This window comes from Macaca nemestrina, chromosome 1 (assembly GCF_043159975.1).
Source record: "Macaca nemestrina isolate mMacNem1 chromosome 1, mMacNem.hap1, whole genome shotgun sequence".
In the NCBI taxonomy this organism is placed as follows: Eukaryota; Metazoa; Chordata; class Mammalia; order Primates; family Cercopithecidae; genus Macaca; species Macaca nemestrina.
Window position 1 is genome coordinate 103,423,251 of NC_092125.1, and position 13,571 is coordinate 103,436,821.

Genomic DNA, 13,571 nt, shown 5'->3' on the forward strand with positions numbered 1-13,571 from the left:
GGAGGCAGAGGTTGCAGTGAGCTGAGATTGTGCCATTGTACTCCAGCCTGGGCAACAAGAACGAAACTCCATCTCAGAAAAAAAAAAAAAAAAAAAAAAAAGACAGCAGAAAGGAAGGAGAGAGAGAGTCAGATATAATTAGGATTGAAGAAGGAGGGGAGCCTGGTCCCAGATGGGAAAACCAGAGAGTTAGAGCTAAGAGTATGAGAGTAACTTGTAGATGAGAGTAGATGTAGATGAAGTTCCAGAGCCAAGTGAGATGAACAGGGTAAGGGAGGGTGAGTACAACTCTGAGTTTATTGCTTAACCAGCCCCTTCCCTTTCACAATCTGTAGCACATCCACAGCCGGAGCACTTTGGAATGTGCCTACAGGACGCACCTGGTTGCTGGTATTGGCTTCTACCAGCATCTCCTTCTCTATATCCAGTCCCACTACCAGCTGGAACTGCAGTGCTGCATTGACTGGACCCATGTCACTGACCCCCTCATAGGTCAGTGGAACCTGAAAGGTGGACTTGAGCAGGTTCTCATGCTTCTACCTCTGGCCTTATCCCTCAGGGTTCATGTAGCTTGTGACCCAGCCAGGCAGAGAGAGTTCTAGCAGAGCTACATACAGATGGTTTATGAAGTTTGGTTTTATCCAGAAAATCATATGAGTTAGTGTAAAGATCTTAAGGAAAGAGAGAGGCCTGGGATTGTGGACTGAGGCAGAGGGAGGGACGGAAAGACCTAAAGTAGGTCTGGCACTGGAAGGTGGTGTGAATAACATTTCTTCTCTTCTCCCAGTTGAATTTGGCCAGCACCGTTTCTTTTGACTTTAGAAATTATTTCCCAATGTTTGATGAAAATATTGAAATCTTTAGATATGTTGGGAAAATTGTGGACAGTCTTTCAAGATAGTGCAAGTTCCTTTTCTACCAGCTGAGGTACTGGCAACTATAATTTTAACTCCTTTTCTAGTTGGTAAATTTTCTCTTCAGTTCAGCCATCCTTTAGAGCTCCTTCCCCCAGCTCTCTCTGCTTTCTCTGTCCCCTCTATTACCAAGACAGACATTCTGGGTCAGAGATGGAGGTTGTGTCCTTGTCACCACATGGAAGAATTCTGTGATCAGAAGCAGAGCACCTGTGTTTTATGCATTTAAAAACATCTAGGCCGGGCATGGTGGCTCATGCCTATAATCCCAGCACTTTGAGAGGCCAAGGCAAGTGATCACCTGAGATCAGGAGTTCGAGACCAGCCTAGTCAACATGATGAAACTCCGTCTCTATTAAAAATATAAAAATTAACTGGGCATGGTGGTGTGCACCTGTAATCCCAGCTACTCAGAAGGCTGAGGCAGGAGCATCGTCTGAACCCGTTAGGTGGAGGTTGCAGTGAGCCAAGATCACACCACTGCACTCCAGTCAGGGTGACAGAGTGAGACTCTGTCTCAAAAAAAAACAAAAAACAAAAAAAACCTCTAGGCCAGAGGTGGTGGCTCATGCTTGTAATCCCAGCACTTTGGGAGGCCAAGGCAGGAGGATTGCTTAAGGCCAGGAATTCAGGACCAGCCTGGGCAACATAGTGAGATCCTACATAATCTCTAAAAAAAAAAAAAAAAAATTTAATTGGGCATGGTGGTGCATGCATGTTGTCCTAGCTACTTGGAAAGCTGAGGCAGGAGGATCACTGAAGCCCAGGAGTTCGAGGGTGCCGTGAGCCATGATTTCATCACCAGTATTCCAGCTGGGGGCAATTCAGCAAGACCTTCTGTCCAAAAAAAAAGGCCACCACATTATCTAAAAACAAAGACAAGATTATTCTGGGACCATGTTCATAGGTTACCAGATAGCTAGAGGGGTCCACAGCTTTGAAAAAAAATATCACTTCAAAAAGTTACTTCCCCAAACCACTTTAGTTTTTGTCTTCACTGATGTTTTCTCCATTCAGCCAGCTGAGAAGTATCTATAGAAAACATTAGGAATGGCTGTTCCAAATGGAAGCAACACACCCAAGAGAGGCAGTAAGAAGGAATGGATAAGAGGACAGTCTCTGGAGCCTTTTGTATCCTAGCTCTGCTGCTTAGCAGCTGTGTGACTGATTTCCTCAACTGTAAAATGGGAGTAATAAGAGTAACCTCATAGGGTTGCTGTGAGGATTAAGTCAATACTGTAGAATGCTTAGACAAGTTTCTGGTACATGAGAAAACTGCCTCCCAAAATCTCAAGCTCTCTGAAGTTACCAGGCAGTTTCTTGGAAGGGAGAGGTAGGTGAGTGCTCAGGCATATTTAGCTTTGGCCATCAGCAGCCTCAGGCAGGGCAAGCCCACTTTTCTCTTTCGTGGGCACACTCTCCAATAGGCTGCCTTCTCTGTGAATCTCCACTAGGAGCATCTACCTTGGCCTCATTCACATTTCTTTCTTTTTTTTCTTTTTTAAATTTTGTCGTCGTCGTTTTTTTTTTTTTTTTTTTTTTTTTTTAATTGGCGTCATTCACCTTTCATTCTTGGGCAAGTTAGTTTCCCATATTTACCCAAAACCTTTTACCTTTATGTGTGTAACTTCTACCCAAGACACTTATGACCCTCTTCATACTTGAAGCTCATCCTTCCTCCTTTCTGGAAGCCTTCCTGTGATGACCTTCCTGCAAGGTGCCATCCTAGGTTGAGGGCCCTAGCCCTCCTCTTCCAGTTCCTTCCTTTCCTATGAATGAATCTGCCTATAAGTCTCTGAGTCCCTGTGTGTGGCCACCTGTGATCCTCTGTGTCTCTCCCTGTGTCCTGGATGAGTGTCTCTCTGCCCTGGAAGACAAGTTCCAAGACAGGCCCTGGATTCTTAGTCTCTACATCTCGGAGAGTTATTTCCCCATAGGTGCAGGGAGGCAGAAGAATGGGCTCATAAATCTCTTTCTCTTTGTCTCATAGGATGCAAGAAGCCAGTGTCTGCCTCAGGAAAGGAGATGGATTGGGCACAGATGGCATGTCACCGATGTCTAGTGTACCTGGGGGATTTGTGTAAGAATTTGCACCTTTCATTTTCTCAGTTTTGGGTTACAGGACAGGCCCAGGCTGCTTCAGTTGTTGGTAACACCCATTACATGGTTGGAGAGCAGGAGGGATAGTTTGGCCTCTGAGAACTTTTTTTCCCTCCCATCTGTTTCAGTGATCCCTTCTTTTCACTGCCCTTCCATGAGTCAGAGAGGATCAGTGAATACAGGAAAAAGGGAAATGTCTTTGAGCTTTGAGCAAATGAAGATAATAATTCTCTTTCAGTAGTGGGTTGGGAAGATTATAATTTGATATTTTTCTTCTTTGAGTGTTTCTTTTTTTTTTTTTTTTTCTTTTATCTTTATGGACTCCTAGATAAGTAGCAACTTCAGCACAGGAATTGAAATTAGACAGCAAGGAGGACTTACCTTCCTAACAGATGTTTCTAAGGATGGAAAAGTACTCTTTTGCTTTATGGCCCCTGGGGCCTCTCGTCCTGATAAGACAGTGGTTTCTCATTAGGCTGTTGGTGTGTGGCTCTGGGTGCATTATCTCTTACTGACCTGGGTCTCCTATCCCTGCCTCCAGCCCACTCCTGGACCCCTCATGAGCAATGTGTGCAGAGAGTCAGCTGTTTGATATTTGGTGGACCAGAGTATCATTAGTGATGTCTTCCCTGTGGAATTGAGCATTTGCATTTCAGAACTAAATATCAGAGGTCTTTGCAAGCATGTATGTGTGCTGCAGCTCCCCTTCATTGGGAAGAGATTATCAAGAAGAGCCTGTTCAGGCTGGGCGTGGTGGCACGCTTCTGTAGTCCCAGCTACTTGGGAGGCTGAGGCAGGAGAATCATTTGAACCCAGGAGTTGGAGACCAGCCTGGGTGACAGCAAGACCCCATCTCTAAAAGAAAAAACAAAAGAAAACAACAAAAAAAGAGCTTATTTACTTCACAAACACTATTCTTTACATTTTGAACCTACCAGCAAGGAAGAGAGTTGAACAATTTGCCCATAGTCATGCAGATTTAGGACTGTGCCAGAGACCCCAGCAACCTGCCTCCTAGCTCAGGTACCTTCCTTCCAGGCTCTTGTTACAGCTCTCAGAGTGGACTCCCAGATGTGGGGGAGGGTTTTCTGAAACAAAATCATCGAGTTTCCCTTCCTTTTCTCTCTTGTGCAGCACGGTATCAGAATGAATTAGCTGGCGTAGATACTGAGCTGCTAGCCGAGAGATTTTACTACCAAGCCCTGTCAGTAGCTCCTCAGATTGGTAAGTTGTCCCCAACTTGGGCCTCCCAATCCAGTAGGATTTTCCTAGGGAAGATGTTGTGGAGATGGCAGGCAGTTCATACTCATTTTCCCCAGCTCCTCTTCATTCTCAGCTCTCTCGTACTTCACCTCATTTATACCTTTTCCCTCTTGTAACACACTCGGAAAATGGTGGAAGGGGAAGATAAATGGGAAAGTCTTGAACTAAGAAGGAGTGAGGCAGAGTAGAAGGAAAAGAGAAGATGGCTTTCCTCTCCCCGAGGTCTCTTGTGGAAAGAGGAGCACAATGAAATAGAGCGTAAGACTCTATTATAGAGAGAGATGGGGATTTGCATGTAGGAACAAGCACTCAGAGCTGAGATAGAGGAGAGGGCTCCGTGGAGTTCCATCAACCTTGGAGGAGCCATAGTGGAAGCCAGAGGAATGGTACTTCATCAATTCAGGTAATGCCTGGCACACCAGGCGGGAACAAGCTGATGGATAAAAGAAGATGTCAGTAATCCCCTAGAGGAACAAGATTAAGCTGCTAATCACCTGAGACACCAGTGTTGCCTGCAGACCTAGCTGTTCTCCCCACAAGTTCTCTGATGCTTAGCATTGCTTGGGCCTGGCAGCTTTGAATGAGTATTGTGGCCTTAGATTGCATGAATTCTCTTTCTCCCTAGGAATGCCCTTCAATCAGCTGGGCACCCTGGCAGGCAGCAAGTACTATAATGTGGAAGCCATGTATTGTTACCTGCGGTGGTGAGTATTTGCCAGCTCTTTTTCCAACCCTGTTTTTTTGTGTGCATATTATTCCAGCTTTGTTTTCCTTCTTCCCTTCCTCCGTCCTCTAGCTTGTGGCTGAGATAGGGGAATGCTAAGATTGAAGGGTCCCTCCGTCCAGGGGGACTCTGACACAGCCCTGCTGCTTTTCACATAACCGCTGGAGCTGTAGGCACTTGGGCAGCTAAAATAGTTATTTACTATCTTATGCAAAATACAAGATTGCTGTTTTCTTGAAGGAGGAAATAAATTTAATACAGTTAGTAAAATGTTACCAAAGTGGCTTCTGACAAGATCATGAGAATTCTAGAGTGTGTTAATGTGGTAATATATGTGGAGGGACCGGCAGGGTGGATCACTGCTTCCCTGGGTCTGACTCTTAGCTGTTAGAATAAAAAACATTTTTGTCAGGGCCTGGTAGCTCACACCTGTAATCCTAGCACTTTGAGAGGCTGAGGCAGGCGGATCACCTGAGGTTAGGAATTCGAGACCAGCCTGGCCAACATGGCAAAACCCCATCTCTACTAAAAATACAAAAATTAGCTGGCTGTGGTGGTGAACGCCTCTAATCCTAGCTACTTGGGAGGCTGAGGCAGGAAAATCACTTGAACCCAGGAGGCAGAGATTGCAGTGAGCCAAGATCATGCCACTGCACTCCAGCCTGGGCAACAGAGCAAGACTCCATCTCAAAAAAAAAAAAAAATTTTTTTTTCAGGGCACCCAGAATTGGTTAAGCTTAGGGTATTGAGTCACTGTACAAGTCACCGTAACAAGAGCACATGAGACTGAGAGGTAAACCAGAATACTTTACCTGGAATGCTTTTAAGTTATACCGAGAAATAAATTGCTCATTCTCAGAAGAAGTTATGTAATAAGCTTGGGCTTCAAGCAAAAGGAGTAGGGTGGTCTTCATAGCTTAAGTGGTCAAGTACTAAAGTATATCCAATCCGAATAGTAAAGTAATCAGATAATAAAGTACAAAATAGTAACACACTAATTGTACCTCATAATTCCATATGCCATGGTTTCTGGTTCGCCTGGCCAAGGTGACCTAGTCCCTGTGTTCAGTTTAGCTTGTTGGGAGTCCCTGTCCTTGTCTAGATAAGTGCAGGCTGGCCTTCTATACTTGCACCACCACGTCCATTCATTCTTAAGTATCATTACTAGGTTTATAACCTGGTGTATCTTTCCCATGTCTTTTTTTTTTTTTTTTTTTTTTTTTTTGAGATGGAGTTTCAAGCTTGATGCCCACACTGGAGTGCAGTGGCATGATCTCAGCTCACTGCAACCTCTGCCTCCTGGGTTCAAGTGATTCTCCTGCCCCAGCCTCCCAAGTAGCTAGGATTACAGGCATGCACCACCACACCTGGCTAATTTTGTATTTTTAGTAGAGACAGGGTTTCTGCATGTTGGTCAGGCTGGTCTCGAACTCCCAATCTCAGGTGAGCCGCCCTCCTTGGCCTCCCAAAGTGTTGGGATTACAGGTGTGAGCCACTGCGCCTGGCTGTATTTTTCCCATTTCCTTTTCTTTTTTTTTTTTTTTTTTTTTGAGACGGAGACTTGCTGCTCTGTCGCCCAGGCTGGAGTGCAATGGCACAATCTCGGCTCACTGCAAGCTCCACCGCCTCCCGGGTTAACGCCATTCTCCTGCCTCAGCCTCCCTAGAAGCTGGGACTACAGGCACCTGCCACCACGCCCAGCTAATTTTTTTGTATTTTCAGTAGAGACGGGGTTTCACCGTGTTCGCCAGGATGGTCTCGATTTCCTGACCTCGTGATCCGCCTGCCTCGACCTCTCAAAGTGCTGGGATTACAGGCGTGAGCCACCGCGCCCGGCCTGTTTTTCCCATTTCTTAAATGCTTCCAGAGAATGATCTCCCTTACTTGTCCTGGGTCCCTCATCACACTCTTAAGCATGATTTAGGGTGGGTCAGTTCCAAAAGAGAGCCAGGCATATCCAAGTTTGGGAGGTGCCCACTAAGGGCATACCTGACTCTGCTAAAACAATTCTCTCTCATGGTTTATGGGTTAGACATTTGGGCAGGGCTCAGTTGGGCAATCCACCTTCTCCCAGTGGCATTGTTTAGGGTTAGTCATTGGTATTCAGCTGATCGGAAGGTCTAATATGTCTGAAGAGTTGACTCATTTGGCCCCTCTCCTTCTCTGTGTGGTCTTAGGACCATATGTGGTATCTTCCACAGGGTAGAAGAACTTCTTATGTAGTGGCTCGAGGCTCCAACAGTGAACAATGACTTAAGAGACTTGGAAGTTGTTACTTCAGTAATATTCTCTTGGTCATAGCCCTTCCTCCCGCAGCCCCCTGCAAGATTTAAGGGGAGGAGATAGAGACCACATTTCTCAGTGGAAGGAGTGTCAGATAATTTGTGGCTATCTTTAATTCACCACAGTTATTGGTTTCTTCTATTTTATACCTCACTTTTTATAATTGAAAACATGTTTTTAAGAAACAAGACACAAAGTGTCATGAGTGTTAAAGTCATTGGGGTTTTTTTTTCTTTTTTTTTTTTTGAGACAGAGTCTTGCCCTGTCGCCTAGGCTGGTGTGCAATGGTGCGATCTCAGCTCACTGCAGTCTCCACCTCCTGGGTTCAGGTGATTCTCCTGCCTCAGCCTTCTGAGTAGTTGGGATTACAGGTGCATGCCACCATGCCCGGCTAATTTTTTTTTTTTTTGAGATGGAGTCTTGTACTGTCGCCCAGGCTGGAGTGCAGTAGTGCGATCTTGGCTCACTGCAAGCTCTACCTCCTGGGTTCATGTCATTCTCCTGCCTTAGCCTCCCAAGTAGCAGGGACTACAGGTGCCCACCAACATGTCTGGGTAATTTTTTGTATTTTTAGTAGAGACGGGGTCTCACCGTGTTAGCCACGATGGTCTTGACCTCCTGACCTCATGATCCGCCTGCCTCGGCCTCCCAAAGTGCTGGGATTACAGGCGTGAGCCACTGTGCCTGGCTGTGTGTGTGTGTTTTTTTTTTTTTTTTTTTAAAGTAAGATTGGGTTGAGGGCTGGGTATAGTGTCTCACACTTGTAATCCCAGGACTTTTGGAGGTTGAGGATCACTTGAGTCCGGGAGTTTAAAGCCAAGCCTGGTCAACATAGTGAGACCCCATCTCTACAAAAGAAAAGTTAAAAAATTAGGTGGGGCTGGGCTTGGTGGCTCATGCCTATAATCCCAGCACTTTGGGAGGTTGAGGCAGGTGAATCACCTGAGGTCAGGAGTTTGAGACCAGCCTGGCCAACAAGGTGAAACTCCATCTCTACTGAAAATACAAAAATGAGCCAGGCGTGGTGGCAGGCACCTGTAATCCCAGCTACTTGGGAGATTCAGGCACGAGAATTGCTTGAACCCGGGAGGCGGAGGTTGCAGTAAGCCGAGATCGTGCCATTGCACTCCAGCCTGTGTGATAGAGTGAGACTCAGTTTCAAAAAATAAAAAGACAGGCGGGGCTCAGTGGCTCACACCTGTAATCCCAGCACTTTGGGAGGCCGAGGCGGGCGGATCACGAGGTTGGGCGATTGAGACCATCCTGGCTAACACGGTGAAACCCCGTCTCTACTAAAATACAAAACAGTCGGGAGGCTGAGGCAGGAGAATGGCCTAAACTCGGGAGGCGGAGCTTGCAGTGAGCTGAGATCTGACCACTGCACTCCAGCCTGGGCGACAGAACGAGACTCCATCTCAAAAAAAAAAAAAAAGCCGGGTGCAGTGGCTCACGCCTGTAATCCCAGCACTTTGGGAGGCCGAGGCGGGCGGATCACGAGGTCAGGAGATCGAGACCATCCTGGCGAACATGGTGAAACCCCGTCTCTACTAAAAATACAAAAAAATTAGCCGGGCGTGGTGGCGGGCGCCTGTAGCCCCAGCTACTGGGGAGGCTGAGGCAGGAGAATGGCGTGAACCCGGGAGGTGGAGCTTGCAGTGAGCCGATATCACGCCACTGCACTCCAGCCTGGGCGACAGAGCGAGTCTCCGTCTCAAAAAAAAAAAAAGTTAGCTGGGCGTGGTGGCCGGCACCTGTAGTGCCAGCTACTCGGGAGGCTGAGGCAGGAGAATGGCATGAACCCGGGAAGCGGAGCTTGCAGTGAGCCGAGATCGCGCCACTGCACTCCAGCCTGGGCGACAGAGCGAGACTCCGTCTCAAAAAAGAAAAAAAAAGAAAAAATAAATAAATAAAAATAAAAGGAGAGTGGGATTGGGGACTTTTCTCTACCACGTACTAACTGTGTGACCTTGGTGGGTGTGCTTGTTCTCTCACAGGCTCTGTGTCCTCATTTGTGAATGTGGACAATATTAGAATACATTGCCTCTCACAGTGGGTGCTCAGTACATGTTTGTGTTTGCATGTTGGGAGGATTAACTGAAATAGTACATGTAAATATCCTTGCAGATAGTAAATTCTTGTTAAATGCTATCCATTATAAAGTATTCTATGCTTAAAAATAGATGAAGAATAGTGTATTTCAGGGATGGTAATAACTAAGTTTGTAACAGGGTGGGATTGATATTCTTCTTTCTAGATACAAAGGAGAATAGGACATCCTTTTTTTCTCTGACTAATCTAGAAGTTATGTGTGTGTGTGTGATCAGGAAAGCTAGCTCATGAGCCTTTTACCCTGAGTATGTACGTGGAAGCTGAGGCTGGGAGCAGCCTGTATTTACTAGTAACATTGTTTCCTAAAGCCCCAGCAGAGTAACATATCCTCCCCTGGCCAAGACTCAATAGCTCACCTCTCTCCTACAGCATCCAGTCAGAAGTGTCCTTTGAGGGGGCCTATGGGAACCTCAAGCGGCTGTATGATAAGGCAGCCAAAATGTACCACCAACTGAAGAAGTGTGAGACTCGGAAACTGTCTCCCGGCAAAAAGCGGTGAGTGGGGCCTGTGAGGTGGAGGGGGTTTTTCTGCAGTTAGTGCAGTAGGACCATAGGGACTGTGGGGCCATTCAGCGTTTACTTTGGGCTCTTCTCATTTCAGATGTAAAGACATTAAAAGGTTGCTAGTGAACTTTATGTATCTGCAAAGCCTCCTACAGCCCAAAAGCAGGTGAGTGGAAGACAGCATGAACCCAAACTGTCCTGTGAGCCCCAGCCATGATACTTTACAGAAGGAGCCTTGAAAAGGGTGGACTGTCGAGTTCTGCCCTCATTTGGAACATCCGTAGCCAATTTGTCTTTTCTTGGCATTCCTCACTGTTTCTCCCAAGAGTCCTGTGCCCATCCTTCTCCCAGCAGCTCTCTGGCACAGAATAGGTGCTTAGAAGATGTTGAAGAGGGAATGGCTGAATGGGAAGCCTATTCACATCCCTTCCCCTGTTTTAGTTGCTGTGGAGATCAATCCAGCACTGCCCTTCCCTGCTGTGCTCTCAGGTCTCCCCTGCAGCATCCCATAGTCCTTTCTCTGAATCTTGTATTCCCTGCTCTTCTCCTTCCCCAGCCCCCACCACTGACCTCCCCTGTTACTCCTGCCCCTCTGTAGCTCCATGGACTCAGAGCTGACCTCACTTTGCCAGTCAGTCCTGGAGGACTTCAACCTCTGCCTCTTCTACCTGCCCTCCTCACCCAACCTCAGCCTGGCCAGTGAGGATGAGGAGGAGTATGAGAGTGGATATGCTTTCCTCCCGGACCTTCTTATCTTTCAAATGGTCATCATCTGTCTTATGTGTGTGCACAGCTTGGAGAGAGCAGGTAACCTTCCCTATGTTCCTCTTTTCTCTTCCACTGGGTTCAGGGATCCTCACTCCCCTTTTCTACAGCTCCTTATTCATAAACTTCCTTCCACAAGCAGCCTCTTCACTCCTGTGTCACTGCTTGGCTGTGGGCGAGTAAGGGCCAAGGGATCCTAACCTAAAGGAGCTCCTGGTAATTGAGTACAAGCAACAGCACATTTCCTTCCCCCTTCTCCTTACCACCTCCCATAAATATGCACACCCTTGGCCAGGGCCTATGCAGAAATGAGGGTCAGGATACTTAGTGATGATCCAGACAGAATTTCAGACCTTGCTCTCGGAGGCATTTAGGCAATTCTGGAAGCCTTTCTGGCAGATGTGTATGCAGAGCAAGATTGGGAGGTAAGGAGGGATAGGGCTGGATGTGAAGGTTCTTGAGGTATGGGGAGGAACCTCAAAGCCAGGAAGGATGAGGTGGGACAAAAGGATATGCTTATCTGAAGGAGCACAAGGTGAGATGTTACATTCTAGATTATGGAAGGAATAATAGGACACGTACAGTGCCTCACGCCTGTAATCCCAGCACTTTGGGAGGCTGAGGCGGGCTGATTGCTTGAGCCCAGGAGTTCAAGACCCAGCCTGGACAACATAGTGAGACCCTTGTCTCTAAAAAGTTAAAAAAAAAAAAAAAATCTTTGATGAGTAGTTGGATCCTTGGAAGAGTTGAGAACAAATGAGATGTAGTTGGAATTAATGGTGCCTGCTCCCCATCAGGGCCCTAGGCCCCTAATGCCTGGCTTTCCTAACTTCAGGATCCAAGCAGTACAGTGCAGCCATTGCCTTCACCCTGGCCCTCTTCTCCCACCTCGTCAATCATGTCAACATACGGCTGCAAGCTGAGCTGGAAGAGGGCGAGAATCCTGTCCCAGCATTCCAGAGTGATGGCACAGGTGGGAGAATGGGGGAGATCATCACTATGGAAAGATTGGTGTGGGGCATGGGGATGAAGGAAAGGAACACAGACTTGGGGGGAAGTGGTGTTGGAGAGCACATTCCAGCATCCAGGCTCTACCTGTTCCTCGGGCTCCACCTGACCTTCCTCTTTCCGCAGATGAGCCAGAGTCCAAGGAACCTCTGGAGAAAGAGGAGGAGCCAGATCCTGAGCCTCCTCCTATAGTACCCCAAGTGGGTGAGGGCAGAAAGAGCCGTAAGTTCTCCCGCCTCTCCTGCCTCCGCCGTCGCCGCCACCCACCCAAAGCTGGTGATGACAGTGACCTGAGTGAAGGCTTTGAATCGGACTCAAGCCATGACTCAGCCCGGGCCAGTGAGGGCTCAGACAGTGGCTCTGACAAGAGTCTTGAAGGTGGGGGAACGGCCTTTGATGCTGAAACAGACTCGGAGATGAATAGCCAGGAGTCCCGATCAGACTTGGAAGATATGGAGGAAGAGGAGGGGACACGGTCACCAACCCTGGAGCCCCCTCAGGGCAGATCAGAGGCTCCCGATTCCCTCAATGGCCCACTGGGCCCCAGTGAGGCTAGCATTGCCAGCAATCTACAAGCCATGTCCACCCAGATGTTCCAGACTAAGCGCTGCTTCCGACTGGCCCCCACCTTTAGCAACCTGCTCCTCCAGCCCACCGCCGACCCTCATACCTCGGCCAGCCACAGGCCTTGTGTCAATGGGGATGTAGACAAGCCTTCAGAGCCAGGTATTTGGACCACTTCATCATCCTGTTCTGGTCCGCACCTCCATGCCACAGACACTCACCAGAGAGGCCACTTTCCTCTGTATGTGAATGACCTTTCATCTCTACCCTTCCCTTTGGCCCTCTGCCTATGGTGTAGCCCATGAGTTTTTTCCTGAGGATCCGCTCTCCTGTTCACTTCCTTATTCCCAGCTCCCAACCCATTTGTTGGTTTTAATTCTCTTGCACTTCACCCTGCCCTGTGGGTTTGGGGCTTTCCTTCCTACACAATTGCAGCTGCAGCTTCCTTCCCCAGTACCATCTGGTACCCACTGGGGCAGGTGCATTAGAGTGAGACTTCTCTCTTGAGGATCTTCCCTGCAAAGAGAGTACCCATTTAGTAGCAGCAACTCTTTGTTAAGGCTACCCTGCGTTGTTCTAGGGTGGTGTTTTATTTAACCTTCATAGCAGTCCTGTGGTAGAAGAGTTGTCATCCCTACTCTAGGCTGTCTTTTACTTCCAAAGTTTTTTTATTAAAGACAGGGTCTTACCCTATCGCTGAGACTGGAGTGCAGTGGCGTGATCTTGGCTCACCGCAACCACTGCCTCCCAGGCTCAAGCGATTCTCCTGCCTCAGCCGTCTGAGTAGTTGGGATGACAGGCATGCGCCATCACGCCTGGCTAATTTGTGTGTTTGTAATATATATATATGAAAAATATATAATATATAATATATATTATATATATGAAAAATATAATATATAAAATATGTAATATATAATATATATAACATATATAATATATATAAAATATATATAATATATATTATATATATATTTTTTGGAGACAGAGTCTCACTCTGTTGCCCAGGCTGGAGTGCAGCAGCACGATCTAGGCTCACTGCAGCCTCCGCCTCCTAGGTTCAAGTGATTCTTCTGCCTCAGCCTCCCAAGTAGCTGGGACTACAGGCGTGTGCCACCATGCCCGGCTAATCTTTGTATTTTTAGTAGAGACGGGGTTTCACTATGTTGGCCAGGCTGGTCTCAAACTCCTGACCTTAGGTGATCTGCCTGCCTCGGCCTCCCAAAGTGGTGGGATTACAGGTGTGAGCCGCCATGCCCAGCCTCTCCACACTTTTTTTTTTTTGAGACAGAGTCTCACTCTGTCACCCAGGCTGGAGTGCAGTAGCCGGATCTCAG

At 47.4% G+C, this 13,571-nt stretch overlaps 1 protein-coding gene across 1 annotated transcript in view; it reads left to right on the forward strand.

Moving 5' to 3' along the window:
* The window catches only part of LOC105498044 (SMG5 nonsense mediated mRNA decay factor), a 35,649-nt gene that overhangs the window by 5,759 nt on the left and 16,319 nt on the right, over positions 1 to 13,571 (forward strand). Inside the window, exons 4-12 of the mRNA XM_011769801.2 lie at positions 336 to 492; positions 2,905 to 2,994; positions 4,149 to 4,238; positions 4,903 to 4,981; positions 9,763 to 9,888; positions 9,995 to 10,063; positions 10,496 to 10,704; positions 11,498 to 11,635; positions 11,797 to 12,396. Coding sequence (XP_011768103.2) covers positions 336 to 492; positions 2,905 to 2,994; positions 4,149 to 4,238; positions 4,903 to 4,981; positions 9,763 to 9,888; positions 9,995 to 10,063; positions 10,496 to 10,704; positions 11,498 to 11,635; positions 11,797 to 12,396 — 1,558 coding nt within the window. The remainder of the gene's footprint in view (positions 1 to 335; positions 493 to 2,904; positions 2,995 to 4,148; positions 4,239 to 4,902; positions 4,982 to 9,762; positions 9,889 to 9,994; positions 10,064 to 10,495; positions 10,705 to 11,497; positions 11,636 to 11,796; positions 12,397 to 13,571) is intronic.